The sequence below is a fragment of the Lampetra fluviatilis genome, chromosome 27 (assembly GCF_964198595.1).
Source record: "Lampetra fluviatilis chromosome 27, kcLamFluv1.1, whole genome shotgun sequence".
Classification (NCBI taxonomy): Eukaryota; Metazoa; Chordata; class Hyperoartia; order Petromyzontiformes; family Petromyzontidae; genus Lampetra; species Lampetra fluviatilis.
The window spans coordinates 6,781,875-6,807,838 of NC_136301.1; the positions used below are offsets into that span (position 1 = coordinate 6,781,875).

Sequence of the window (25,964 nt, forward strand, 5' to 3'; positions counted from 1 at the left end):
CCCAGAGTCAGATTCTAATGTCTCGCGAGGCCAAGCGTAATAACGGTTTGGTTCCGGCTGGACACGGTAAATTGCCAGTGGGAAAAAAAAAAACCTCCAGGCCCCGCGACTATATAATCCCTCGTCACAGCCATCTCCGAGACCCACTTAAGCGTTTGTGCTTTCGCTACGTTGTCCCCACCTGAAGAAGGACGCTTGTGTTGCGCCCGAAACGTCGCGATTCAATTTATTTCTTTTCTTTTTTGCCTGCGTGACTTTACCGAAAAGACCTACCCGCACCGTGAAGGCCCCGCGCCGGCTCGGCTCGGATGTGCCAGTGGTAAGAGCCGTATGAATTGTGACTGGGAGCCCACACTCACCTCGTCCAGCACCGCGTTTCTCCGAGCCCTTTGCTGCTGCCGCATGAGCACCAAGCCGGCGATGATGTCCGACGGAACGATGTCCAAGTCCCGGAAAAACTCGGCCATCAGCACGGCCACCTCGGAGTAGGCGTCCTGGGGCAGGGGCCGTGGGGAAAACGCGTCACGCGACGGCCGCGTGGGAGCGGAGAGGCAGAGTCGTGGGAACTGCTGATCAGAAGAAGCTTCGACGCGCTCGCCGTGTCTGACCCTTGCTACGACAATGACCCCGACGTTATCAAATATTCATGCACTCATCCCGGTCAGAGCGAAAGCCCTATTCTCGCACGTTCAGTGAATTAAATTACATCTTTGCAAGAGATTCAGGAGTAACAACTGAACCTTATGGCGGTACGCCGGGGTTCCAAAGTACCCCGGCTCTCGCATCATGTCCGTGATGCAGTCAGTATTTTTAGTCTGTCGATGGTCGGTGATGCGGCAATCGACTCATCTCGACGAGCTTTTTCTATAACGGATTTTTTATGCTGATATTCTTTGGGTCTTCCGGTAAAGTCACGTAGATAGGTTCACAGACCGTGACTTTACCGAAAGACCCAAAGAATATGAATTCCTGTAGTCACGAAAGCGTTAAGTGTTTATGTTCATGTTTGGCGTTTCGACATTGCAGAGTGGCACTGATTTCGGCTTGATTGGTACCCCAGTCGCAGAATTAAGTAACAGCCCTGGAAAAAAAAGTGTCCCAGAAATAAAATTTTAATTGCCTCGGACATTTTGTATAATTTGGTACCCCAGGGTACCGCCATGAGGATCAACTGATGAAACCTGCAGCACCCCATCTGAGGTACGAATGATCAAATCTGCATCATCCACACTCCCCATATCTTTCAGGTGCAAATTATTCATTCTGTTCCCAGGGCTTTCTACTGTCCTTCATCATAATCATCAGACACAATCGATCCACTGCTGAATTATACCCCCCCCCATCACCCCCCCCCCCCCTCCCCAAGGAGCCACTGGTTTCCACGGCCCTGAGATGTAACAACAGCCACCGCCATTCGCCACTAAGTGGCAGGGACATCACCATGGCGCTTGTGCCAGGCTGTGCGCGCTTTAAGGCCACGTGACGTATCGAACGCCTGCTGGCAGAAGGTCACGGAACAGACCCAGTTGGTGCCATGGGTTGACTCACAGATATGACCGGCAGATGCTTGCACCACCTGTGCCCCCTACTGTGCCAACTTGCTGTTGTTTTAGCCACCCGGCGCTTCGCTCGTTGTTGCGAGCGTCGCTCCTCTGCCCTCCGCGATGTAACAATCCTATCTTCTTGGTTCTTTCGGTAAAGTCACGTAGAAGGGAAGTAATAAAATAATAAAAATAAAACATAATAAAACAAAACAGGTCTGTCGAGGCCTCGACAGACCTGGTTTTCACCTGAGGACGGCTGCTTGCGTTGTGGCCGAAACGTCGTGAGAATTATTTTATTATGTTTTATTTTTATTATTTTATTACTTCCCTTCTACGTGACTTTACCGAAAGAACCAAGAAGATGAATCCCTGCAGTCACGAAAGCTTTAAATTGTAACAATCCTACTTAGCACCTGCGCATGAGCTGATCTCATCGCTTGTAGTACAGTGGATGTAACCTTTTTATTTTTATTAGGTTATATATAACCAGGGGTGAATGTCTGCAGAGTGCATGTCAAGCAATTACGTGCAACGTATATTTAAAAAAAATTAATCAACGGTTCATGCATGCACAATTCGAAGCGTGTATATTACTTGATGCATCACCACGTGCCTTGTCAAACATACAGAAATTACTCGATCGGGATTATACGTACAGCAATCATTGCACCCCCCCCCCCCCCCGCCCAGGCCCCCCCCCCCCCTAACTACAAACAATTGGCAGGAGGACCCTTAAATTTCGATTTAAAGCTTTCGTGACTGCAGGGATTCATCTTCTTGGTTCTTTCGGTAAAGTGACGTAGAATGTAATAGTAGGTTTTTACCCTTTTAACTGGTACAAAACTGACACCTTTATTCAAGGCATCATGTTTGCAATGACTACAACACAAGTAGTCAAAAAAGCAAACAAAAAGAAGCAACTCTGATAAGGATGATAATATGCACTGTCCTTGAAGTTGATTGGCCCACACCCGAGACGGCTTTCTTTAGAGCCTAGTCCCCATTGGTGTAGGGCCAGATGACACCAGAAGGCGTACAACTCAAACACAGTGCAATATCAGAGTATTGAGAGCTCGGGGTAAGCATTTACACTATGAGATCTCTTTTACCAGTGGCAAAATATAATAGTAGGTTTTTACCCTTTTAACTGGTACAAAACTGACACCTTTATTCAAGGCATCATGTTTGCAATGACTACAACACAAGTAGTCAAAAAAGCAGTGCATATTATCATCCTTATCAGAGTTGCTTCTTTTTGTTTGCTTTTTTGACTACTTGTGTTGTAGTCATTGCAAACATGATGCCTTGAATAAAGGTGTCAGTTTTGTACCAGTTAAAAGGGTAAAAACCTACTATTATGACGTAGAATGGAAATAATAAAATAATAAAAATGAAATATTATTTTATTATGTTTTATTTTTATTATTTTATGATTTCCATTCTACGTGACTTTACCGAAAGCACCAAGAAGAGGTGGACCCTTCTTAAAAAAATTCACGAGACTCGGCGAGGCATTGCTGGGTAAAACAAGAGTAGTAGTAGTAATCATAACACATCCCCAGCCTTGCAGGATTCACGAGCCGTTTCTCACAGCACCGCCGCTTATCCTGTGTGTGTCTTTCAACTTAAAAACGCGCGTTATCAGATGAGCAAACACTGAAAAAATAAGAAGAGGGTTTGCCCTGTCTGGCAACAAAACAGGTGTTTAGATGTTCAAACACCAAAGAGAAACCTTTTTGCAAGTAATCAAGTCTGCATTAACCACACAGAGTACTGGTGGTGAACATGAAAACAAACATGCTCTGTTTATAATAAATGCATCGCTTTTGAAAACTGATTGGCCTACACCAGAACACAGCCTTCTTTATGGCCTAGTCTCACCAGTGTCAGCCCAGAGAACCCTCGGGATGATGCCAGCAAACCACTTAAATGATACTTAATTTGGAGATTTCTTGACTGCAGGAATTACTCTTTGGTTATTTCGGTAAAGTCACGTATAAAGAGAAAGTAATAAATTAAATACAAGCATACGACGTTTCGATTGCAACACAATGATGATTGCTTGTGTTGCAATCGAAACGTCGTATGCTAGTATTTAATTTATTATTACAATGATGATTGCTTGTGTTGCAATCGAAACGTCGTATGCTAGTATTTAATTTATTATTTTCTCTTTATACATGACTTTACCGAAAGAACCGAAGAGCACTTAAATGATGACGTCACCCTGCTGCTGCTGCTGCTCTATTTAAGACCGGGAGCAAGTGGAGGGCTTCACCATGCTGGCAAATTTCCCGATGATGCTGGATGTCATTACCAGCGAAACGTCGTACTCAACAATTGTAAATGTTGTGGATTCACTCTTCAACTCACCGGTGGGCTGAAGCAGTGAACTATTTTGTCTTTTGTCAACGTGACACTTTTTTTACGGATTGGCCGTGTCGGGTGGTGGAGGGTTACGACACATTTATAAATAACGCGATCTAACCCAAAAACGTTTCGAATTAAAGCTTTCGTGACTGCATGGATTCATATTCTTGGTTCTTTCGGTAAAGTCACGTAGAAGGGAAATAATAAAAATAAAACACAATAAGATAAAATTCTCACGACCTTTCGGCCACAACGCAAGCAGCCGTCCTCAGGTGAAGAACAGGGCTGTCAAAAAGACAGCGACGGCTGCTTGCATTGTGGCCGAAACGTCGTAAAAATTTTACCAAAAACGTTTATTATGAAGCAAACCACTATTTAACGTAAGGTCCGACGGACCTCGTAATCACGAAGCGGGGTGAGACCGTGGCAGAGGCAGGCGACCCGGGGAGTACTTACGGTCTGCGTGTCCTTGGTTCTGGCACAGCACATGAACAGCTTGAGCCTCTGCGCCCAGTTGTTTGTGAGGCCCTCCTCCATCCGATGCCTGCACGCCACAAGCACGCGCCAAACCGTGCGTGCGGTTACACGCACCGTCCCACTCTCTCTCTCTCTCTCTCGTCTACCTACAGTGAGGGAAAAAAGTATTTGATCCCCTGCTGATTTTGTACGTTTTCCCACTGACAAAGAAATGATCGTTCTATAATTTTAATGGCAGGTTTATTTGAACAGTGAGAGACAGAATAACAACAAAAAAGCCAGAAAACGCACGTCAAAAATGTTATAAATAGATTTGCATTTTAATGAGGGAAATAAGTATTTGACCCCCTCTGCACAACATTTCTTTGTCAGTGGGCAAACGTACAAAATCAGCAGGGGATCAAATACTTTTTTCCCTCACTGTAGCGTCATCCTCTCAGGCTCTTCCTCCGTGCCACGGTGCCGAGATGTTAACCAACTTCGCCCGGCATACAGGGATTTTCGTCCGGGTCCTCCGGTTTTTCCCTCCACACTTAGAATCAACATCACGCGTTACCGGAGTGCACACTGCATGTACCCGCGATTAGCACGGTTGGCTACGTACGATGCGGGAGAGAAGTTCAGCATACATACATACATGCAACGGAGAGAGGCAGATTTTGATCACGGTGAGTGTGATCTTGAAAATTGTCTGGGAATGGATTGGAAGCCGGCGGAGGGATTGGAATATTGGGGTAACGTGAACTCGTTTGTGTGTGTGGGTGAGTGAGAAGTTTGGCATCGGCATTTTGAGGTGAGCGGTAGCGTAGTGGTTAGCGCACTGTGCTCCAAAACCCGGCCACCCGAGTTCGATTCCCTGCTCACGGCTAACACCAGTGACGATTATCTGAACCGGTCCTGGGCCTCCCCTAGGTCGACTGAGCCTCAAATGTGTACCTGGTGCAATGTGTAAACATCGCCACTCGGGAGACAAAGGCGGTCAGGCGTGGTGCTGGCCACCCTCCCCCCTCACGTGCCGTGCCGGCCATCATAGGCGCTGCTACCCGCGAACAGCACTTGCCCCAACAGTCTGTTCAGGCTATACGGGGGACCTTTGTCTTTATGGGTGGGCGAGAAGTCTGGCGGTGGCATTTTGGATCGCGTGGAGTCTTTGTCTTTCGCCTAATTCCCTTTTGCTTGCCGAGTAGAGACGGCGCGTGAGGTCACGCACGCATCACGCGTGCTTGCGACACCGTCGCCAGGAAGTGTGGGAGGGTGGGGGAGGTAGTTTCAGCGCCGGCCCTCCTGCCTGCGCCTTCAGGGGTTTCATGAATAAAATAAAATCGGACGTTTGCTTGTCCGTGGAGACGCCCAGGATTACGGAAAACATTGAGCGAGTCGAATGAAAATAAAAAGCGGGATTTCAACGTCATTCCAAGCTTAGGTGCCGTAAAAAGGGGAAAGGTGCAGCCCCTGAAACTGCAAGCTCGTGCCACTCTCAGTCCTTTAAAAAAGTTATTGTTATTCGTTCACTGAAATATTTCACCCAGATCATCCCTTGAGATGGTGGCACACACGCGTTTCACCGTGGCCACCACCGCACCGTGGCTCGTCATCAATTGTGAAACTAGTCAAAAGGTACACACAAAGGGATTATATAACCCATGTGCTATGCTGCCTATCTTCGTGGCCACCTTGCAGTTTGGCAGAGCTGCGTGATCCACCAACCACCAGACACCACAGCGTTGGATAACGGAGCACTCGCCGCTGCGCCCATCTGCCTCACAATGGAAACGCAGAAGCGTGGCGTGACAGCATCGGCCCATGGCTTCTTCTCGACCCCGACCGCGATCGACAAATCAGTCGCTCCGCACTCAACACGGCACCCAAGTTGCCTTCCGGCTGCGCGCTTGCGGGACTTCCCGGGGCGGCTGCTAAAACAGCTGGACTTGCAGGGCGCTGCTAAAACAGCTGGAGAGATAGGTCCACAAACCCCACACACCACCACACCATCCCGGCCCAGAGGAGGGAATCAACATTCTCACCGAAGGTTAAAGGTCGTGAGAGACCGCTGCCGGCTCTTCCTGGCCTGCAGCTTGACGAAAGTCCTGCCGGTGCTGTCGAAGACGCAGGTGAGCGTGATGCACACTCCAATGATCACAAACCAGTTGCACGTCACGATCCCTGCCAAAAGAAGGGACGCAGATGGCAAGCGTGTGGTGGGGGGGTGGGGGGGGAGTCGTGTGCGAATGCCAACTTCACTCAAAAAATACATTTCGATTTAAAGCTTTCGTGACTGCAGGGATTCATCTTCTTGGTTCTTTCGGTAAAGTCAGGTAGAATTGAAATAATAAAATAATAAATAAACAACATAATAAAATAATTCTCACGACGTTTCGACAGACTATCTCCTCGACAGACCTGTTCCCCACCTGGGGACGGCTACTTGCGTTGTGGCCGAAACGTCGTGAGAATTATTTTATGATGTTTTATTTTTATTATTTTATTATTTCAATTCTACCTGACTTTACCGAAAGAACCAAGAAGATAAAAAAATACAATTCAGCCCTTTCTGGTCAATCCACCGACTAGGCCAAGGGCTCCCGCGTGCCGTGCGGGTCTTCCGATCGCGGTCACGCTCTCTCTCTCCGCTGCCGCACACTCGCACACTCTCCCCGTCGCGCGTGCAAGCGTGCTAACTTGGCCCACTGACGGTTTAGTACGCGTGCGCACACGTACAGCCCCGTTTGTCATTCCACTGCTGGGTAAGAACCTCCCCGTGCTACGCCGTGTCGATCAGTGCAAGTTCATGAATCTGGGGGAGCATAGAGACCGAATCAAAGTACAGCGGCAACAATGGGTTTTTCGCCGCACTGCCCTCTGCTGACAACGTGACTCTGCTGTGGCAGCCTACAGCAGCTGCTCTATGCATCCAAACACTACCCAGGCTCAAACCCGCTTAGGTTTCAGAGGCCTAATGAGATCGGCTGCATTCTATTTGATTTTCTCACCGGCGCTACATTTACACCACCAGACTCAAAACTTCAGATGCTGTCTATCCGACAGACCTGTTCTTCACCTGAGGACGGCTGCTTGCGTTGTGGCCGAAACGTCGTGAGAATGATTTTATTATGTTTTATTTTTATTATTCTATTATTTCCCTTCTACGTGATGACTTTACCGAAAGAACCAAGAAGATGAATCCCTGCAGTCACGAAAGATTTAAATCGAAACTGTATGGACGATTAAGAAACACACTCAGTATAAAAGACAACTCGTATTCCAAAAGGACCACAAGTATGTACACGCAACGTTTTTTTTGTGATGGCACAATACACAGTTACATAACATCGGCACGCCTTCATTGACATGCAGAAAACCCTGACGAGCAGCATCTGATGCTCTTGGTAACGTCATCGCTATGCCCGTGCCGGGCTGGGTGCATATCCGCACATCAAGCCTGTCTCCAGCTTTTCTTAAAATTGGTGGGTGGGCGAGGATTGGGGGGGGGGGGTAGTAGAGCTGTTATGTGGGGGGGGCGAACCCGAACCACATTATCAGTGATGAACCCCCCGCTAATGAGAGTGAACTTGGGTGGTGCCAACGGGCAGGGCCCAGCGACAAGCGGCTAAGGCGGGCCCCCGTGCACCTGCGCCGTCCTCCGTCGTACCACGACGAGCGGCAGCACTCGACGGGACGCAGGTCGAGGTCTAGACGGCGGGTCGAGACGACGGGTCGCACGGAGTGGGGACCCGATAGACGAACAACCCCCCCCCACCCCGATCTAAACCCCTCCGTCTCTCCGCCCCCGCCCCCCCCCTCTGTCTATTTAAGGCCTCGCCACAGAGACGATCTCCCACTCTGTGCCTGTGTTACTCTCTCTCTGTGTATCTTGGTGATATCTGTCTGCTTATATGTCTGTCTATAGTTCTCTGGTTAGATTTTTGTTGCTATTTCATTTATACCTGATGATGATGATTGCTTGTGTTGCAATCGAAACGTCGTAGTATTCTATTATTTAATTTATTATTTTATCTTTATACGTCACTTTACCGAAAGAACCAAAGAGTAACCCCCCCCCCCTCCCCCCTCGAGCGGGGACCGGTCCGACGCTGCGCGACGACGACTACGACGAAGCGAGCGTCTGAGAACATGCTGCCGCATCTCGACGAGCCCCGCGAAGGGCGGCGACGAGGCACGTGCGCGCGCTAGGGCGCGACCCCATTTTCACGGGACGCACGGAGGGCTCGTTGCGGTTCGGTTTTTTGCCCGAGGTTATTTTTGGAGGCGAGAAGAAGAGGGTGAAGGTCGGGAGGGGGGGGGTGTGGGGGGAGGGGGGTGGGGGGAGACTCCAGGGCATAGCGGTAGAGACACGGAGATTGCTGTGGGGAAAATACACCGTAGGGTTACGTGTCAGGGCTTGAACGGCGGGAGGGAGGGGGGAGCGACGTTGGAGATTCAGACAGCGGAAGGGAAAAGGGGGGTTTCCAGACAGAGGCGGCAGCAGCAGCATCAGAGAAGGAGCGACCTCCCATTCAGCAGAGTTCGACCAAGGGGATCTGACGCAAGGTTTCTGGAGCATAGTGCACGTGCAGGAGGGGATGATCAGAGTAATACGACGCAGGTGAAGGAGGTGGGGGTGTCGGGGCACTTTCATCGTACACCGATCCCCCCCGCTGAGACTTCCCGTGAAGGTGTTCGTTAGCGTTGGCGCTTAAGCGTCAACTGCTGCAGCTATTGCCTCACCGAGATAATACATCACCCGCTTCCTGCCCACGTGGCGTACACTTGACCATCTCGTGACCGACGACAACCCCTCGGAATCTTTCGGGGTCGGAATCTTTATTTAGTCTGCCGGAGGCATCCGACGAGCCATGGAGCTCCGTTTCAACAGATGTCCGCTATGGGCACGGGGTCAGCAACCCTTACAAGCTCGCGATGGCACGGTACACTCCTCTCCCCCGCCGGAAGCAACGACTCCGATCGCCCGGCTTCATCTTACCCCTGTCTCCACACCCGGTCTCTCCCCACCGTGAGCTTCCCGCTTCATCCTACCCCTGTGAAACAGAGCTTTGTAGCTCATCGGATTCCTCCCGTATACAATACATATTCTGATTGTGACACGGGAAATATGAATGCGTTCTCAATCAGCAGAATCTGCAATCACGGTTGATGTTGATAACGACGTGAAATAAATGCGCACACCTTTTTTAAAATATTGAACCCAACGCGAGAGTAAAAAATGCTAATTGTCGTTGGTTTTAATCGATGGATCCTATGACAAGCGAACTAAAAAAAAAAGTTGACCCCTCCCCACGCACTTCTTGTACTTTGCACTCCTGTCGTGTTTTCGCACCGTTTGTTGTTGTTGTAGCGTTCGGACCCTATTCCCCTACTGGACAGCTGTAGACCTTCATAGCTCATCGAATTCCTCCAAGTAAACAATAAATCTGCTTAACACGTAGGACACTTTCGCGACCAATATTATTCATAGTAAAAGGTGTTTTGGGTTCGATCGCCCAAGTATAAACGTGGCGTAACCCTCCACCACCCGACACAGCCAATTAGTAAGGGGTTTGTCATGTGACCAAAACGCCAATCAGTTACTACTTCAGCCCACCGGTGTGTTGGAAAGTAAAGTCACACCGCTTACAATTTGAGTACGACGTTTCGCTGGTAATTTACGTGACAAATCCCTTACTAATTGGCCGTGTCGGGTGGTGGAGGGTTACGACACGTTTACACTTACGCGATCTAACCCAAAAAAAGTTTTAATTATGAAGACAACAAATATTCCGATTCACTCACCGGCGGTGACGCTGCGCGCCACGGTGTCGTCGCAGGAAAAGTAGTATGTGAGTATCCACACCACGCCGACGATGGAGTAGACAAATTCCACAACGAGAATTGCTGAAACGAAAACGGGCAGGCGGGGCGGGGCGGGGCGGAAATCAGACGTCAAAGGGCCGGGGCCAGAGGTCGCAACCGGGTACCCGATACCCGTACCCTACCCGATACCCGGCTACCCGTACCCGGCCAGGTACGGGTACGGGTACCCGTGTGCGACTCTGGTGCGGCCGGGTACGGGTACGGGTAGGCCGTGAGTCACTGGTGAGTAACCGTTTGTCACTCATTTTCCAACGTCTTGTCTCTTCTCACAATTCAAGTTCCTAGAATCAACCCACCCGCGCCTGCAACATGGCTTCATCCCAGAGGTCGCAATCAGGTACCCGATACCCGTACCCTACCCGTACCCGGCCGGGTGCGGGTAGGGTACGGATACGGCCGGGTATCAGGTAGGGTACCCGTTTGCGACCCTGGTGCGGCCGGGTACGGGTACGGGTAAGGAATCAAAACCCGTTTGCGACCTCTGGCCGGGGCCGAGCATCTTCGCTCGTCCCCACGCCGGCAGCCCGCCCGACGCGTCCGAGCGAGGGACAACGGGGCGTGAGCACGAAAGCCGGAAAAAAAAACACGGCCGCGTTCGAAAATATAAACCGGCCTCCAAAACGAATGTGGTACCCGTAATAAGGGCCGAGTTATACAACATGGCAAGCGCTTTAATGGGTTCAACACGTGGAGTTGAATTTCGCGGCAAATATTTATCACAATCAAGGGGTTTTTTTTTTGGGGGGGGGGGGGGGGTGTAAGATTGCGTAAATAAAAACGTGTCGCTAAACCCGCCAGCACCAGCCGACACAGCCAATTCGTAAAGTCGGTGTGGGGGGGGGTGATGATATGATATTCAAAATAAAACCTTTAGATCCTTTTATCCATCATCCACCCACTCACCCAAAATCATTTCTTCTTTGCAGGGTCAGAGGAGGCGGTGGGGGGGGTGGGGGGGCTGCTACGATTCTCCCCCCTGTAATCTGCAGATCCCCGTGGATTTGCAGACGGGAGTGCGTGACAGATCAGACACCAAGTTCAATCTCGGTAACTCCCACCACGGATCCCCGCTCTCTCCCTCCGCCCCACCGCCCACCGCCCACCGCCCCCCACCCAATTTGTATCCAGCAGAAACGAGGTCAAGCAACGTTCGCTCGGAACCGTGGCGGAGTCGGGCAACGCTGAAGTCGCGCGCCCAACAACTCGTTCGCCGCGCGTTAATCTCGACGCAGGGCGCAACGAGGCCAATCCCACACAAGCGTAAAATTGCGAGCGTAAATTAAGAGGTTGGGGGGAGCGGCGGGGGGGCGGGGCAGACGAGAATAATTTGAGAGCGAGAGGATAAATAAAACATCTCCGTACGTAACGCTTTCTCAAATTAAATGCTACATTGCCATTCGTCGACGGGGTCGCGTTTTGGCCCGCGCGCCATGCGCGCGCGTCTAATAATGACAACGAAAGGCCTCGCGCGTTACGTCATCCCCCGTTATTCATTAATCCTGTTGCCCGTGCTGCTATCCGTAGATTTCTTGCAACGCCAAGGTAATGCCGGCGACGGGGAGAAAGACGAAAGCTTGATCGACGACTGTGAAAATTCCCATGCGCTGTGCGACTCTTACTTTTCGCTGCACAACAATGAGTCACACGCGCGTTCTTGTGCTACTATTCGGAAAGCCACTGGAGCTATGCATTTTCAAATCGAGTTCAGCACGTAGGCTTTCGCGGCCAGCATTATTCATAACGAAGGTTTTTGGCTTCGATCGCGTTATTTTTATCGAGGTTGAAAACTCATTTCTTTGGAAGTGCTTTTTGTGTTTTAGTTCGTCACCCTTCCACCGCACCTCCGATCAGCACGGTTGGCTCCGTACGGTGCGAAATAAGTTCAACTACGTACAAAACGCGGCGCGGCTGAGCTAGGGACACCACAGTAGACGCAGCATGGCCTCTCGTGTCTATTCCTATCATCTCTGCTCGACTCCCTTCTTTCCTTTCATGCTCATCATCACGGTGGCGAGATGTTAATTACCTCGCCTTGTTTACAAGAGATCGTGGGCTCAACCCTGACCCTGATGCCTGTATATTTGGAGTTTGCATGTCTCTCTCTCTCTCCCTGTGGCCAGCGTGGATTTTTATCCGGGTCCTCCAGTTTTTCCGCCCACGTTTATTTGGCTGCTATAAATGTCAACGTGATAAGCCACTTCGTTGAGCTATCGTTCGTGGCCAGGTCGCTTCTGAAAAATAACTCTGTGGCCGCAGTGGGCCTTGAACAGGTAAAGTAAAAATAGTTGAGTTGATACGAAACCCCATCTCACCCCGTCATTGTTTTACAGCCCTTTGTCAAAGCCACTGCTGAACGAAGGTCGCCCACCGTCGTGCCGGCTCTTGGGATCCGTCTGGCCATACTTCATCACGGTGGTCAGCGTGAATTGGGGGGTGGGGGTGTCAGAGGGGGGAGCGGTAAACCGGCGACCTCGTGATCGGGTCAAATATCGGTCATCCGTGACGTTAGCCGTGGCCGGGAATTGAACTCAGGCGGCCGAGTTAAACGAGCGCCGCATGCAGCGAACCGCCAACGCCGCCGTGGTGCCGCCGGTCCACAATGCAGGGACTTGACGTGCGGGGCCCGGAAATTTACACCACGAAGAAGAGAATATTTGGATGCTAATTTCATCTCTGGGGAAATAACGGCCTCGCGCTTTGCACATTTACGGTGGCAATTTGTGTTCAATTTGATCCTTTTGCATTAATTTAAATTGTGATTCAAATTGTCCACGACGGAGTTCTGCCCAACGAGGTGGAAACATTTGATAATGACATTTTATTAATACTCGCCAGTCCGGTCGCCCGCTTGGTCGTGAGGTCAGACTGACAGCGAAGAGACAACGGTGGCGAGGATTCGCTTTGTATCAATGAAAGAGCCGCCCTGTTGTGGCGAAGTGAATCTGTGCACCACGTGACGGACCCCTGCCCAGTGCACGCTTGCACAGGAGGCACGGAGGCTATCCATCAAATAAAACGAACTATTACAACTATTAAACGATTTTTATTTTACTAAGCTATGTGGCTCTTTTTCAGCAGCGACCTGGCCATCACGAATGATAGCTCAACGAAGTGGCTTATCACGAGGAAATGCAAAGCAGTATGTTGAACTTCTTTCGCACCGTACGTAGCCAACAGTGGTAATCGGAGGTGCGGTGGGAAACAAATTACTTTCAATCTAGATTTCAAAGTGCACAGCCCCATGTTTTGTAAGTTGCTTTTCAAATGGGCGTACGAAAGAAGTAAGGAAAGAATGAAAGACGATATAAATACCAATGTCTGCAACATGTGAAGACTGATTTGGTAACACAGATTGGGCCTTGTCTGTGTAAACTCCACTCCTGACCACTCACTCCCTCGTGTGCCGTCCCAGCCTTCATAGGTGCTCGCTAACAACACTTGCCGCAACTGTTTGTTAAAAACTATACAGGGGAGGGGGGGGAGAAATATTTGCCTTTGTCTCCGTAAGCAAAGGACGGGCAAACATTTTGAGGACACGAACCCGCTCGCGACCAAAGAAGACGAGAAAGCAAAAAAACAATGCCGCAAAACAAGGCCGTACGTGGCGAGCTCCAGCTTTGCGAGGATGTGGATTTCGAACACGCAAAAGTAGTTCGAGCGGAGCGATCACTCCGAGCGTTCGCAAGCGTAGTCGTCGTGGGCTGTGGGCTGCCGCGCGTTGAAACTTTCTCCTCTCCTCTCGGGGCTTTTGCCACGCACGACTGCCTGCCGCCGCAGCGGCTGCGGGCATCTTGAAGTGGTGCGCTGAGCTAGACTGCAGGCATTTGTACAAGGAAACTCCCTCTCCTTTTGTTGTCTTTTTCCCATCTTTACCAGTAGATTAAGAGGTACCCCCCCCCCGATTGCAGGAATGGTTTGAAAGGCAACTATACAATAGCCTCCGTATTTCTTCAAACATTTTGGCACTGTGTAGGCGTCCACTCCGCTACAGGTGCGGAGGACAGATTTGCCCGTAGGTGTCTGCTGCACAAAATGTGCAGTGGATACCAACGGGCTATCTGCCCCAAGGATCCCGATGATGATGATGATGACGAATTTTTTTTTAGAAATATGAAGTTCTAAATGTCACGCCTACATTACTGTGCCGATTAGAACAAGGATAAACGGGCCTAGATGCCGCCAGACAGGAACATAAAATCCGATGCGGGATGGACAGCTGCCAGTGTCACGTTGCGTGCCTGTGCGTGCGAATCGCCCGCGGAAGTGGTTTTGCCCACTTCGGTGGGGCATGTTTTTTTCATTCGGTTATTGCTGCTTCAGTGGCTCAAGTCAGCCGATTTTATTATTTTAACACTTGAGGTTTTTTGTTTGTTCTTTTTTTAAGAGACGCGGCTTTCGTAAATGATCTACGATGCGGGAGATCCAAGAAGCTTACGTAAACATTCCGTTATTAACGTGGTATCCCTTGACGCGTCGTCGTCGCTACTGCCGGAGCGTTGCTACGACATTTGCCGGCGCTCCCGGTTGTTTTGTCGGCTCAAACAAACGCCGATGGGAAAGCACTGGGAACGAGATTTGGGCCCGAAGGATCGAACATCCTCTTTTATTTTAGGTGACTACGGTGATCCTCAACTCTCCGTTTACTCGTTAAGTGTTCTTAACGAGCAATTTAGTTGTTTCTCGATTTGAAGCTTTCGTGACTGCAAGGATTCATACTCTTAGGTTTTTTTCGGTAAAGTCACGTAGGTAAAAATAAAATAAAATTAATGAAAACAACAATAAATGAAAACAATTAAATTTAGTTGTTTTTAAAAAATTAAATAAAAAATGAAAACAACAATAAATGAAAAGAACTAAATGTAGTTGTTTTTTTTAAAAATTTATTAAATTAATGAAAAAACTACATTTAGTAGTTTTTTTTAAAAAAATTATTAAATAAATTGCAACAACAATAAATGAAAACAACAACATTTAGTTCTTTTCATTTTTTTTTTTTAACCTACGTGACTTTACCGAAAAAAAATAATGTTGTCATTATGTCCCTTCATGGCCCGACAGAGTTCGTGGAAGATTCTCCTTTACCCATATCACCCAGCTATCCGAGCGGCATCCGTTTATTAGGCGACGTCTTGCCGACGAGAAATGTACCCGCTCGCACAAAGCGTGCTGTAAAACATTCCGCTGGGAAGCCTTTTGTGGTTGAGCCACCTGAATGTCAAAATTGATGAGGTTTTTTTTGTTTAACAGCAATCAATCATATCCTTATCTGTCTGTCTGTGTTATCGTATCAAATTCATATAACTCTGAGGAGTGGCGGCACAGTGATGTGCACACCGCCCTATGTGATGTGTGTCTCTGCAGTAATTGTCAACTGGAAATATCTGGCACTCTGAGATACCCCCGATTGAATCACAACTCGCCATATGCAAGGCGATGGGTCTCTATGCAATTAATTATCTGTGCGAGTCATGAGTCTCTGTGCAAGTCTCTGTGCACGTCTCTTTGTGAGTCTATGGGTCTCTATGCAAGTCTTTGTGCGAGTCTATGGGTCTCTATGCAAGTCTTTGTGCGAGTCTATGGGTCTCTATGCAATTATCTGTGCGAGTCTATGGGTCTCTGTGCAAGTCTCTGTGCACGTCTCTGTGTGAGTCTATGGGTCTCTATGCAAGTCTTTGTGCGAGTCTATGGGTCTCTGTGCAAGTCTCTGTGAGAGTCTATAGGAATCTATGGCAAGTCTCTGTGCGAGTCTATGGGTCTCTGTGCAAGTCTCTGTGCGAGTCTATAGGAATCTATGGCAAGTCTCTGTGCGAGTCTACGGGTCTCTGTGCAAGTCTCTGAGTGAGTCTACGGGTCTCTGTGCAAGTCTTTGTGAGAGTCTATAGGAATCTATGGCAAGTCCCTGTACGAGTCTATGGGTCTCTGTGCAAGTCTCTGTGAGAGTCTATAGGAATCTATGGCAAGTCTCTGTGCGAGTCTACGGGTCTCTGTGCAAGTCTCTGAGCGAGTCTACGGGTCTCTGTGCAAGTCTCTGTGAGAGTCTATAGGAATCTATGGCAAGTCTCTGTGCGAGTCTACGGGTCTCTGTGCAAGTCTCTGAGCGAGTCTACGGGTCTCTGTGAAAGTCTCTGTGAGAGTCTATAGGAATCTATGGCAAGTCTCTGTGCGAGTCAACGGGTCTCTGTGCAAGTCTCTGAGCGAGTCTACGGGTCTCTGTGCAAGTCTCTGTGAGAGTCTATAGGAATCTATGGCAAGTCTCTGTGCGAGTCTACGGGTCTCTGTGCAAGTCTCTGAGCGAGTCTACGGGTCTCTGTGAAAGTCTCTGTGAGAGTCTATAGGAATCTATGGCAAGTCTCTGTGCGAGTCAACGGGTCTCTGTGCAAGTCTCTGAGCGAGTCTACGGGTCTCTGTGCAAGTCTCTGTGAGAGTCTATAGGAATCTATGGCAAGTCTCTGTGCGAGTCTACGGGTCTCTGTGCAAGTCTCTGAGCGAGTCTACGGGTCTCTGTGCAAGTCTCTGTGAGAGTCTATAGGAATCTATGGCAAGTCTCTGTGCGAGTCTACGGGTCTCTGTGCAAGTCTCTGAGCGAGTCTACGGGTCTCTGTGAAAGTCTCTGTGAGAGTCTATAGGAATCTATGGCAAGTCTCTGTGCGAGTCAACGGGTCTCTGTGCAAGTCTCTGAGCGAGTCTACGGGTCTCTGAAAGTCATTGACGACCGGGGCTCACGCCATCGACTCACCGCACTCTGAGACACCACATTTAATCACAGCTGAGGCTCTCACCAGCCCGGGCCGCCAGCTCACGTACGTTGTTGTTGTTGCTGTTGACAGATAACAAATGAAGATTTTTCGACAAAAGCGACGCCAGGGGCGAACGCTCCTCGCGCGGTGTGCCCCCGCGCTCGCGTCGTACCCAGTCGGATGTAGATGATGTGCTGCATGAATCTCCGCGGCTCGGTGTACAGTATGCTGCCCCGCATGCTCATCCACACCATGGCCGCCTCGGCGACGGTGCACGCCAGCAGGATGCCCAGGTAGCCCTTGCCATGGTCGACGAGCGTGGGCGAGCATAGCTTGCCCGCGTCGAAGTGGACGCCGAACAGCACCACGCACAGCACCACGAGCCTGGGGGGGGAGGGGGGGGGGACAGCGCGCGCGTGACGCCGTGGTGACAGCGGACAACGACTGCGGTGGCGATGGTGGCGATGGTGGCGATGGTGGCGATGGTGGCGATGCCGGCGATGGTGGCGATGGTGGCGATGGCGGCGATGGCGGCGATGGCGGCGATGGCGGCGATGGCGGCGATGGCGGCGATGGCGGCGATGGCGGCGATGGCGGCGATGGCGGCGATGGCGGCGATGGCGGCGATGCCGGCGATGGTGGCGATGGTGGCGATGGTGGCGATGGCGGCGATGGCGGCGATGGCGGCGATGGCGGCGATGGCGGCGATGGCGGCGATGGCGGCGATGGCGGCGATGGCGGCGATGCCGGCGATGGCGGCGATGGCGGCGATGGCGGCGATGGCGGCGATGGCGGCGATGGCGGCGATGGCGGCGATGGCGGCGATGGCGGCGATGGCGGCGATGGCGGCGATGGTGGCGATGCCGGCGATGGTGGCGATGGTGGCGATGGTGGCGATGGTGGCGATGCCGGCGATGGTGGCGATGGTGGCGATGGCGGCGATGGCGGCGATGGCGGCGATGGCGGCGATGGCGGCGATGGCGGCGATGGCGGCGATGGTGGCGATGGCGGCGATGGCGGCGATGGCGGCGATGGCGGCGATGGCGGCGATGGCGGCGATGGCGGCGATGGCGGCGATGGCGGCGATGGCGGCGATGGCGGCGATGGCGGCGATGGCGGCGATGGCGGCGATGGCGGCGATGGCGGCGATGGCGGCGATGGCGGCGATGGCGGCGATGGTGGCGATGGTGGCGATGGTGGCGATGGTGGCGATGCCGGCGATGGTGGCGATGGTGGCGATGGCGGCGATGGGGGCGATGGCGGCGATGGCGGCGATGGTGGCGATGGTGGCGATGCCGGCGATGGTGGCGATGGTGGCGATGGTGGCGATGGCGGCGATGGCGGCGATGGCGGCGATGGCGGCGATGGTGGCGATGGCGGCGATGGCGGCGATGGCGGCGATGGCGGCGATGGTGGCGATGGTGGCGATGGCGGCGATGCCGGCGATGGTGGCGATGGTGGCGATGGCGGCCAACCGTTGGGGCGGTTGCGGTCGGTGGCGGAGGCGGAGGGGGGGCAAAGTTTCGACGCGACCAACCGCGACGCAATCTCTCGGTCGCTTTTTTTGCCCCCCCGGCCCCGGAAGTCGTCTTGCGCGATTGCGTACGGAGCGTGTCACTCTGAAGGCGACCGTTCGTCGTTTTGTGGAGAAAAAAACGCGGTTTCTTGACTGCCGGGCTGGGAGCACCTTTCGTGCGGCTTGGGAGCGCTCGCGAACCGTGAGAGCGGCGACGCCGTCGCAGGGCAGACGGGGAGGTGCGGTCCGAGCTGGTTCAACAAAGCAACGCCGCAGGTGTTTCACGCGAGAATTTACACCCCCACCCCCCCCCGCCCCGCCCCGATCAACAACCGTGGACAATTTACACCCCCCCCCCACCGTCTCGTTTAAGAGCCCTAAATTGGTGGACATCCTACGGCCTCGTAACGAAAGTCACCTCACGATCCGTGAACGATTGCTCACCGCTCGAATCGCACGTTTAAAACCGCGGCCATGTTTTGTTTAAAAAACCTGCAAGTTCGCCAACCCGATCCTCCCATGAAATTTCCCCGCACCCCGACGTGCCACCGCCTGTATTCAATGGGCCCAGGAAGTTTATTTTCGAGTTGCTTTCCTCGAGTGACGACGCACCGGACTGCCAAACAACACGGCCAACGCTCGTTATCACGACACAATTTGAACGCCCCAGCGGAACTCCACTCTTACTAGGCCGTTGAGTGGGCGGCCTGCCAAACAGCACACGTCTCTTGACTTGAGCCTCACAACCCCATTCAACGCGCCCATCACGAGCCGAAGACGCACACAGCCTCACTCGCTCCACTTGCTCACTTCCCACCGGCTCAACGACACCTGTGACAAAGGCGCACGGGACCCATCCGTGCAACCAACGCCTTCAACTTCCTTTTTGGAAAGCTCCGGTGGTCGGTGGCTACGTTGCACTTGGCCTGGTAATCCAGCAATGCGGAAGCGGCGAGGGTTGGTTTGTTGTCCCTGCCCCCCCCCACCCCCACCGGCGCCTCCGATTAGCACGGTCGGCTACGTACGGTGCGAAAGAAGTCCGACGCACATACGTACAAAGCAGCCCTTGCCGTGGGCGTCGAGGAGGTGCTCGCACTCCGGCTCGCCGAGAGAAAGGCGGTTCAGAAAGTGTGGAATAATGTCATCTCCCCCTGTCCGTATGGGATACAGCGTTGCGCCCTCGCAAACGCGTGGGTTTTCTCCAAATGCTCCGGATTCCTCCCACGTACATGAACACTCATTGATTGGCCGACAACACCTCGGTATATAGAGGACCGCAGAGCTTGGAGGAGTGGAATTGACTGCTGCTGCCGCCTTTCCCGCTCGTCTGTGGTTCCTCCTCGCGCCTCCGAGTCGTCCTCTCTCGGCGGGAGCGAGCGAGTAGCATGCGGCGCGTTACGAGTTGAAATGTATATCATCATTATTATTATAATTATTCACACCCCAGTGTCCAGTATCAGTGCCGAGAACCGCAATATGCATGAGAGCGCTACATCTTGGGGTTTTGCGCGTCAATGCATCCCAACTGAAAAATAACTAAAATAATTTTTATTGTACCGGCCCACTGAGCTATATTTCTCTTTTTCAGAAGCGACCTGGCCACACAGTTCTAAAGAAATGAGTTTGTCAATATAGACGACGTCGATTTAAAAGTGCCGTAGTTTCCCAGTGGCTACCTAATATCGGCAGGAAGAGCAGTTCCAGACGGCCGCAGAGGAGCATCCGAAAGCGCGCGATGCGGTGAGCGTCTTTGTTCGACGGTTAGCCAAAGCCGCTGCCGCTGCTGCTGCTGCTGCTACTGCTGCTGATGATGATGAACTTCCTTTCCCACCATACGTAGTCAACCGTGCTAATCGGAGGTGCGGGTGTGGGCGGGTAAGGACAATAAACTAAACACAAAGAGCAGTTCTAAAGAAGTTCGTTTTCAACATAGATTAAAAGTGCATAGCTGCTAATATCGGGAAAAAAGAGCGTTCCAGACGGCCGCAGAAGCGCATCCAAAATCGCGAGACGCGGTGATCGCCGTCTTTGTCAGATGGCTTCGTCAAAAGCCGCTGCTGCGAGGATGGCCGGAGTTCGCGTGATGGTGGTGGTTCATGCTCTTTGACAAGATCAGCAAGCAGAGAAGCCTCTCTTTACGCTTCTTCGTACAACATTCAGCTGCCATTGCCTCCACCCGTGTCCGTGGTTGCGATTCGTACGTTAAACCTGCGAATCTGCAATTAGTTAAATATCTATTCTTCACGCATATCTGTGTGCCTCATTGACAATGGGGGGGGGGGGGGGGGGTCATGCTTATCGTTTGTAAGAATAAAAAAAAAACGCACCGTTATCCTTGACGGGGTTGTTCCTTTCAATTTCTGCTACCAACCGATTCGTGACATCTGCGTGAAATTAAAGTGGCCGCGGGGACCGGCTTTTGCGCGCACCCACCCCCGCGGCGCCCGGACGTTTGACGTCGATCGTTGAGCGCGCGCGGCGTGTGCCGAACGGGCGCAGGACGCCCGCCCGATGGATGGCGGCGGGGGGTTTACCACACGGCGTGCAGGAGGAAGAGGAAGATCCCCGGAAGAACGAGGTCGTCGCTTCCAACCGACCAACGCCGTCGAAACACCACGATCCCCGGCATGGCGGTGGCCCTCGCTCACATCGCTAACACCTAGAGGCACGCATACAAAGACAAACATTTTTCGATTTAAAGCTTTCGTGACTGCAGGGATTCGTCTTCTTGGTTCTTTCGGTAAAGTCACGTAGAAGGGAAGTAATAAAATAATAAAAACAAAACATAATAAAATAATTCTCACGACGTTTCGACGTTTCGGCTACAACGCAAGCAGCCGTCCTCAGGTGAGGACGGCTGCTTGCGTTGTAGCCGAAAATAATTCTCATGACGTTTCGACGTTTCGGCTACAACGCAAGCAGCCGTCCTCAGGTGAGGAGCAGCCGTCCTCAGGTGAGGACGGCTGCTTGCATTGTAGCCGAAACGTCGTGAGAATTATTTTATTATGTTTTGTTTTTATTATTTTATTACTTCCCTTCTACGTGACTTTACCGAAAGAACCAAGAAAAAGACAAAGATGCACCCACCCCCATATAGCGTTAACAAGACTGTAGGGGCAAGTGCTGTTCGCGAGTAGCGCCTATGAAGGCCGGAGCGGTACGCGCATGGGGGTGGGTGGCAAGCACCACGCCCGGCCGCCTTTGTCTCATCAGTTGCGGATGTTTACACAACGCACCAGGTACTCGTTTTAGGCTGAGTCAACCTAGTGGAGGCCCAGGACCGGTTCAGACAATCGTCACCGGTGGTTGCCGTGAGCGGGAATCGAACTCGGGTCGCCGGGTTCGTAGCGCAGCGCGCCAACCGCCACACTGCTGTTCCCCCCAAGCAAACACACACGCAGACGCGCAGACACACACGCAGACACGCAGACACACACGCAGACGCGCAGACACACACGCAGACACACACGCAGACACACACGCAGGCACACACGCAGACACGCAGACACACACGCAGACACGCAGACACACACGCAGACACACACGCAGACACACGCAGACACACACGCAGACACACACGCAGACACGCAGACACACACGCAGACACACACGCAGACACACACACAGACACACACGCAGACACGCAGACACACACGCAGACACACACGCAGACACACACGCAGACACACACGCAGACACACACGCAGACACGCAGACACACACGCAGACACGCAGACACGCAGACACACACGCAGACACGCAGACACACACGCAGACACACAGACACGCAGACACACACGCAGACACACACGCAGACACGCAGACACACACGCAGACACACACGCAGACACGCAGACACACACGCAGACACGCAGATACGCAGACACACACGCAGACACACACGCAGACACACACGCAGACACACACGCAGACACACACGCAGACACGCAGACACACACGCAGACACACACGCAGACACACACGCAGACACACACGCAGACACGCAGACACACACGCAGACACGCAGACACACACGCAGACACGCAGACACACACGCAGACACACACGCAGACACGCAGACACACACGCAGACACGCAGACACACACGCAGACACACACGCAGACACACACGCAGACACACACGCAGACACACACGCAGAGACGCAGACACACACGCAGACACACACGCAGACACACGCAGACGCACACGCAGACGCACACGCAGACGTGCAGACACAATCCTGCGGAGTTGCACAAGGCACCACACACATGCAGCATCGCCTGCAAACATACACGCTGCAGTCTGTCTCATACGTATCATATCCACATGGCATTTATGAACTTATCTCAAAGACTTCTTGCTCTGTAGATGCAGCGCAACAAATATAATTTCACGTTCAGGTGGTCAAGCCAGACATCCGGCGTCGGGAGCAGCGGGGCGGTGCATCGCCGTGATGTCTCCGTCGCATTTGTGGATCGTTGGTCAAGCTGGTGGTGGTTTGACCATACTTCACCACACTGGTCAATTTGTGGGGAAGGGTATCGGCTCAGGACCATTTCAGATATCGCTCGCCACTGCTGTTACCCGTAGGCTAACATTGGAATTGAACTAGGACCCGTATTCATAAAACATCTGGCAAATTCACCAGCATTGTTTTAAGCGTGCCGGGACTCTGCTGCTTCAGACACTGAATGTCGACACCGGTGCAGAGTTCCCTTGGACTGTATTAAACCAACACTGCTGGGGGAAAAAATCACTCCCAGAAGGCCATGTGGTCGGTGAGATGTGTAAAACATTTTTTTTTTTAAAGTGGCGCTTCAGGCGTGGAAGCACCAGCCAATTGTCCGTTGATTTACCTTCTTAGCAAAAACCTCCACAGCGACGCTAACCATGGTTTTCTAGTCATACGCATCTTCTCACGACATAAACAAACGTACGTTCCGGAGTTACTTTGCGCAAATACCAAGAAGCTTTCGTGACCGTAGGAATCCATACTCTTTGGTTCTTTCGGCAAAGTCACGTAGTGAGAAATAAAATCAAATAATCTTCTTGGTTCTTTCGGTAAAGTCACGTAGAAGGGAAGTAATAAAATAATAAAAATAAAACATAATTAAATAATTCTCACGACGTTTCGGCCACAACGCAAGCAGCCGTTGTGGCCGAAACGTTGTGAGAATTATTTTATTATGTTTTATTTTTAGTATTTTATTACTTCCCTTCTACGTGACTTTACCGAAAGAACCAAGAAGATGAATCCCTGCAGTCACGAAAGCTTTAAATCGAAATAAAATCAAATAAATCACGACGTTTCGATCGCAACACAAGCGATCGTCATCATGTTAATCCATTAGTAGCAAAGTGCCAAAAAATTATCTGCTGGCACTCGCCCTCAGTCGTAAGCAAAGACAGAATCGCTGGACTGCCAGAGACACCGTGCCACCCCACACGTGAACGTGTCTGCAGGCTCGCAAAGAGGAGCTCGCACACCTGAACGGAGCCGCGTCGAGCAGCCGATACAACGGAGACCGCCCGTGCCCTCCGGCGGGGCTTTTGGGACGCACGAGGACGACGCGAGGGAACAAACCTCGACGGACGTGGATGCGGCAGCCACGCGCACAAAGACCAAGGTCCCCCATATAACCTTAACATACTGTTGGGGCAAGTGCTGTTAATGAGCACCTTTGAAGGCCGGCACGGCACACGAGGGGGGTGGGTGGCCAACACCACGCCCGGCCACCTTTGTCCCTATGTGGCGATGTTTACACACCGCACCAAGTACTCATTTTGAGGCCGAGTCAACCTAGGGGAGGCTCAGGATCGGCTCGGATAATCGTCACTGGTGGTGTTGGCCGTGCGCGGGAATCGAACTCGGGTCGCCGGGTTTGTAGCGCAGCGCGCAAACCGCTGCACCACCGCTACACCACGACCGCACACATGCGTGCACAGACACATGCACAGACACATGCACAGACACATGCACAGACACATGCACAGACACATGCACAGACACATGCACAGACACATGCACAGACACATGAACAGACACATGAACAGACACAAGCACAGACACACGCACAGACACACGAACAGACACACGAACAGACACACGCACAGACACACGCACAGACACACGAACAGACACACGCACAGACACACGCACAGACACAAGCACGCTCACAAAGCAACACAATCCCCATTCACCGACAAAGAATCCGGTGGCGGACTTTGCCCGCTTCACATGGGCTTCAGTGTCACGCCCGCACGATAAGAATGTCCCAGTTCGCAGCCAATGGACATGGCGTGTCTGTAAGCGTTTAGCGTGCGGACTAAAGCAATGAAGAACGTTAGGCTCCTCAGCCCTTCTCCCCGATGAGTAAAACCAGTGACCTCTCTCTCGGCCATACGTTTTGGGCACCCACGTTTTTTTTAATCTGTTGGCATGTAAATACTGCACTTGCTTTAGTTAGAAGCGAGACAATGTGTGTGACAAATGTCAGTTTTCCAGCCCTTCTAGAACACCACGAGAATGTACACGGCTCCGTCATTCACAATGACCTGTGTGTGTGTATTGGATACTGTGGGTATGCGACTCGGTGTCCGGGCGCATGAACAAATTGCTCTTAGTTTTGCCGATAAAATGTTGGGACAGGGGCGGTCATGATGCACCCCCCCCCCCTCTCTGCAATGCGAGAAATGCCCACGATTCAGCGAAGCGATTCGAGTCAAGAATCGGTGGCCTTTCGTCTTGTCTGTGTGCGTGTGTATTTACGTTTAACTTCCTTTCCCACCATACGTAGCCAACCGTGCTAATCGGAGGTGCGGGGGTGGGCGGGTAAGGACAATAAACTAAACACAAAAAGCAGTTCTAAAGAAGTTCGTTTTCAACGTAGATTACAGCTCCTAATATCGGGAAGGAAGAGCGTTCCAGACGGCCGCAGAAGCGCATCCAAAATCGCGAGACGCTGTGATCGCCGTCTTCGTCCGATGGCTTCGTCAAGAGCCGCTGCTGCGAAGATGACCGGAGTTCGCGTGATGATGGTGGTTTGTGCACTGCTGAAGGCCGCCCCACGTCGCGCCAGTCACGGGGTTGTTTGACCATACTTCACCACGCAGGCTATGGCAGGTGAGTCAAGGGGAAGCCCGGACCGGTTCACCTCTCACTCGCAAACGACGTGAGCCATGGCTGGGAATCGAACACGGAACTCGTGTTCACAACCAACGTGCGCCGCAACTCCACAAAGCTTCCTGCCTTATAAACTTAAACCACTTGGTGATGCTGCTGGTATTGGGCGGTGGTGCACACAAGCACGCGTGGCGAAAACAAAAACCAACTCGAAAACGTTCGTCAACAGCGGTGCCTTGAACCGAAGGGCCATTGCTATTGCTCCGGGGGGGGTGCCACGTGCCCCCCCCCCCCCAATGATCCGATCGAAATCCCTAATTTCGATCGA

General features: G+C 51.9%; 1 protein-coding gene across 5 annotated transcripts in view; it reads right to left on the reverse strand.

Moving 5' to 3' along the window:
* DAGLA (diacylglycerol lipase alpha) overlaps positions 1–25,964 on the reverse strand; it is a 103,604-nt gene that overhangs the window by 54,170 nt on the left and 23,470 nt on the right. For 4 of the 5 annotated variants that reach the window (XM_078869153.1, XM_078869154.1, XM_078869155.1 and 1 more), the window contains exons 2-7: positions 21,047–21,171; positions 17,169–17,380; positions 10,179–10,280; positions 6,416–6,554; positions 4,371–4,458; positions 360–494 (exon numbers count right to left, since the gene is read on the reverse strand). In XM_078869153.1, coding sequence (XP_078725279.1) covers positions 360–494; positions 4,371–4,458; positions 6,416–6,554; positions 10,179–10,280; positions 17,169–17,380; positions 21,047–21,141 — 771 coding nt within the window. In that variant the 5' untranslated portion in view covers positions 21,142–21,171. The remainder of the gene's footprint in view (positions 1–359; positions 495–4,370; positions 4,459–6,415; positions 6,555–10,178; positions 10,281–17,168; positions 17,381–21,046; positions 21,172–25,964) is intronic. The other variant, XM_078869157.1, reaches the window with a different exon arrangement.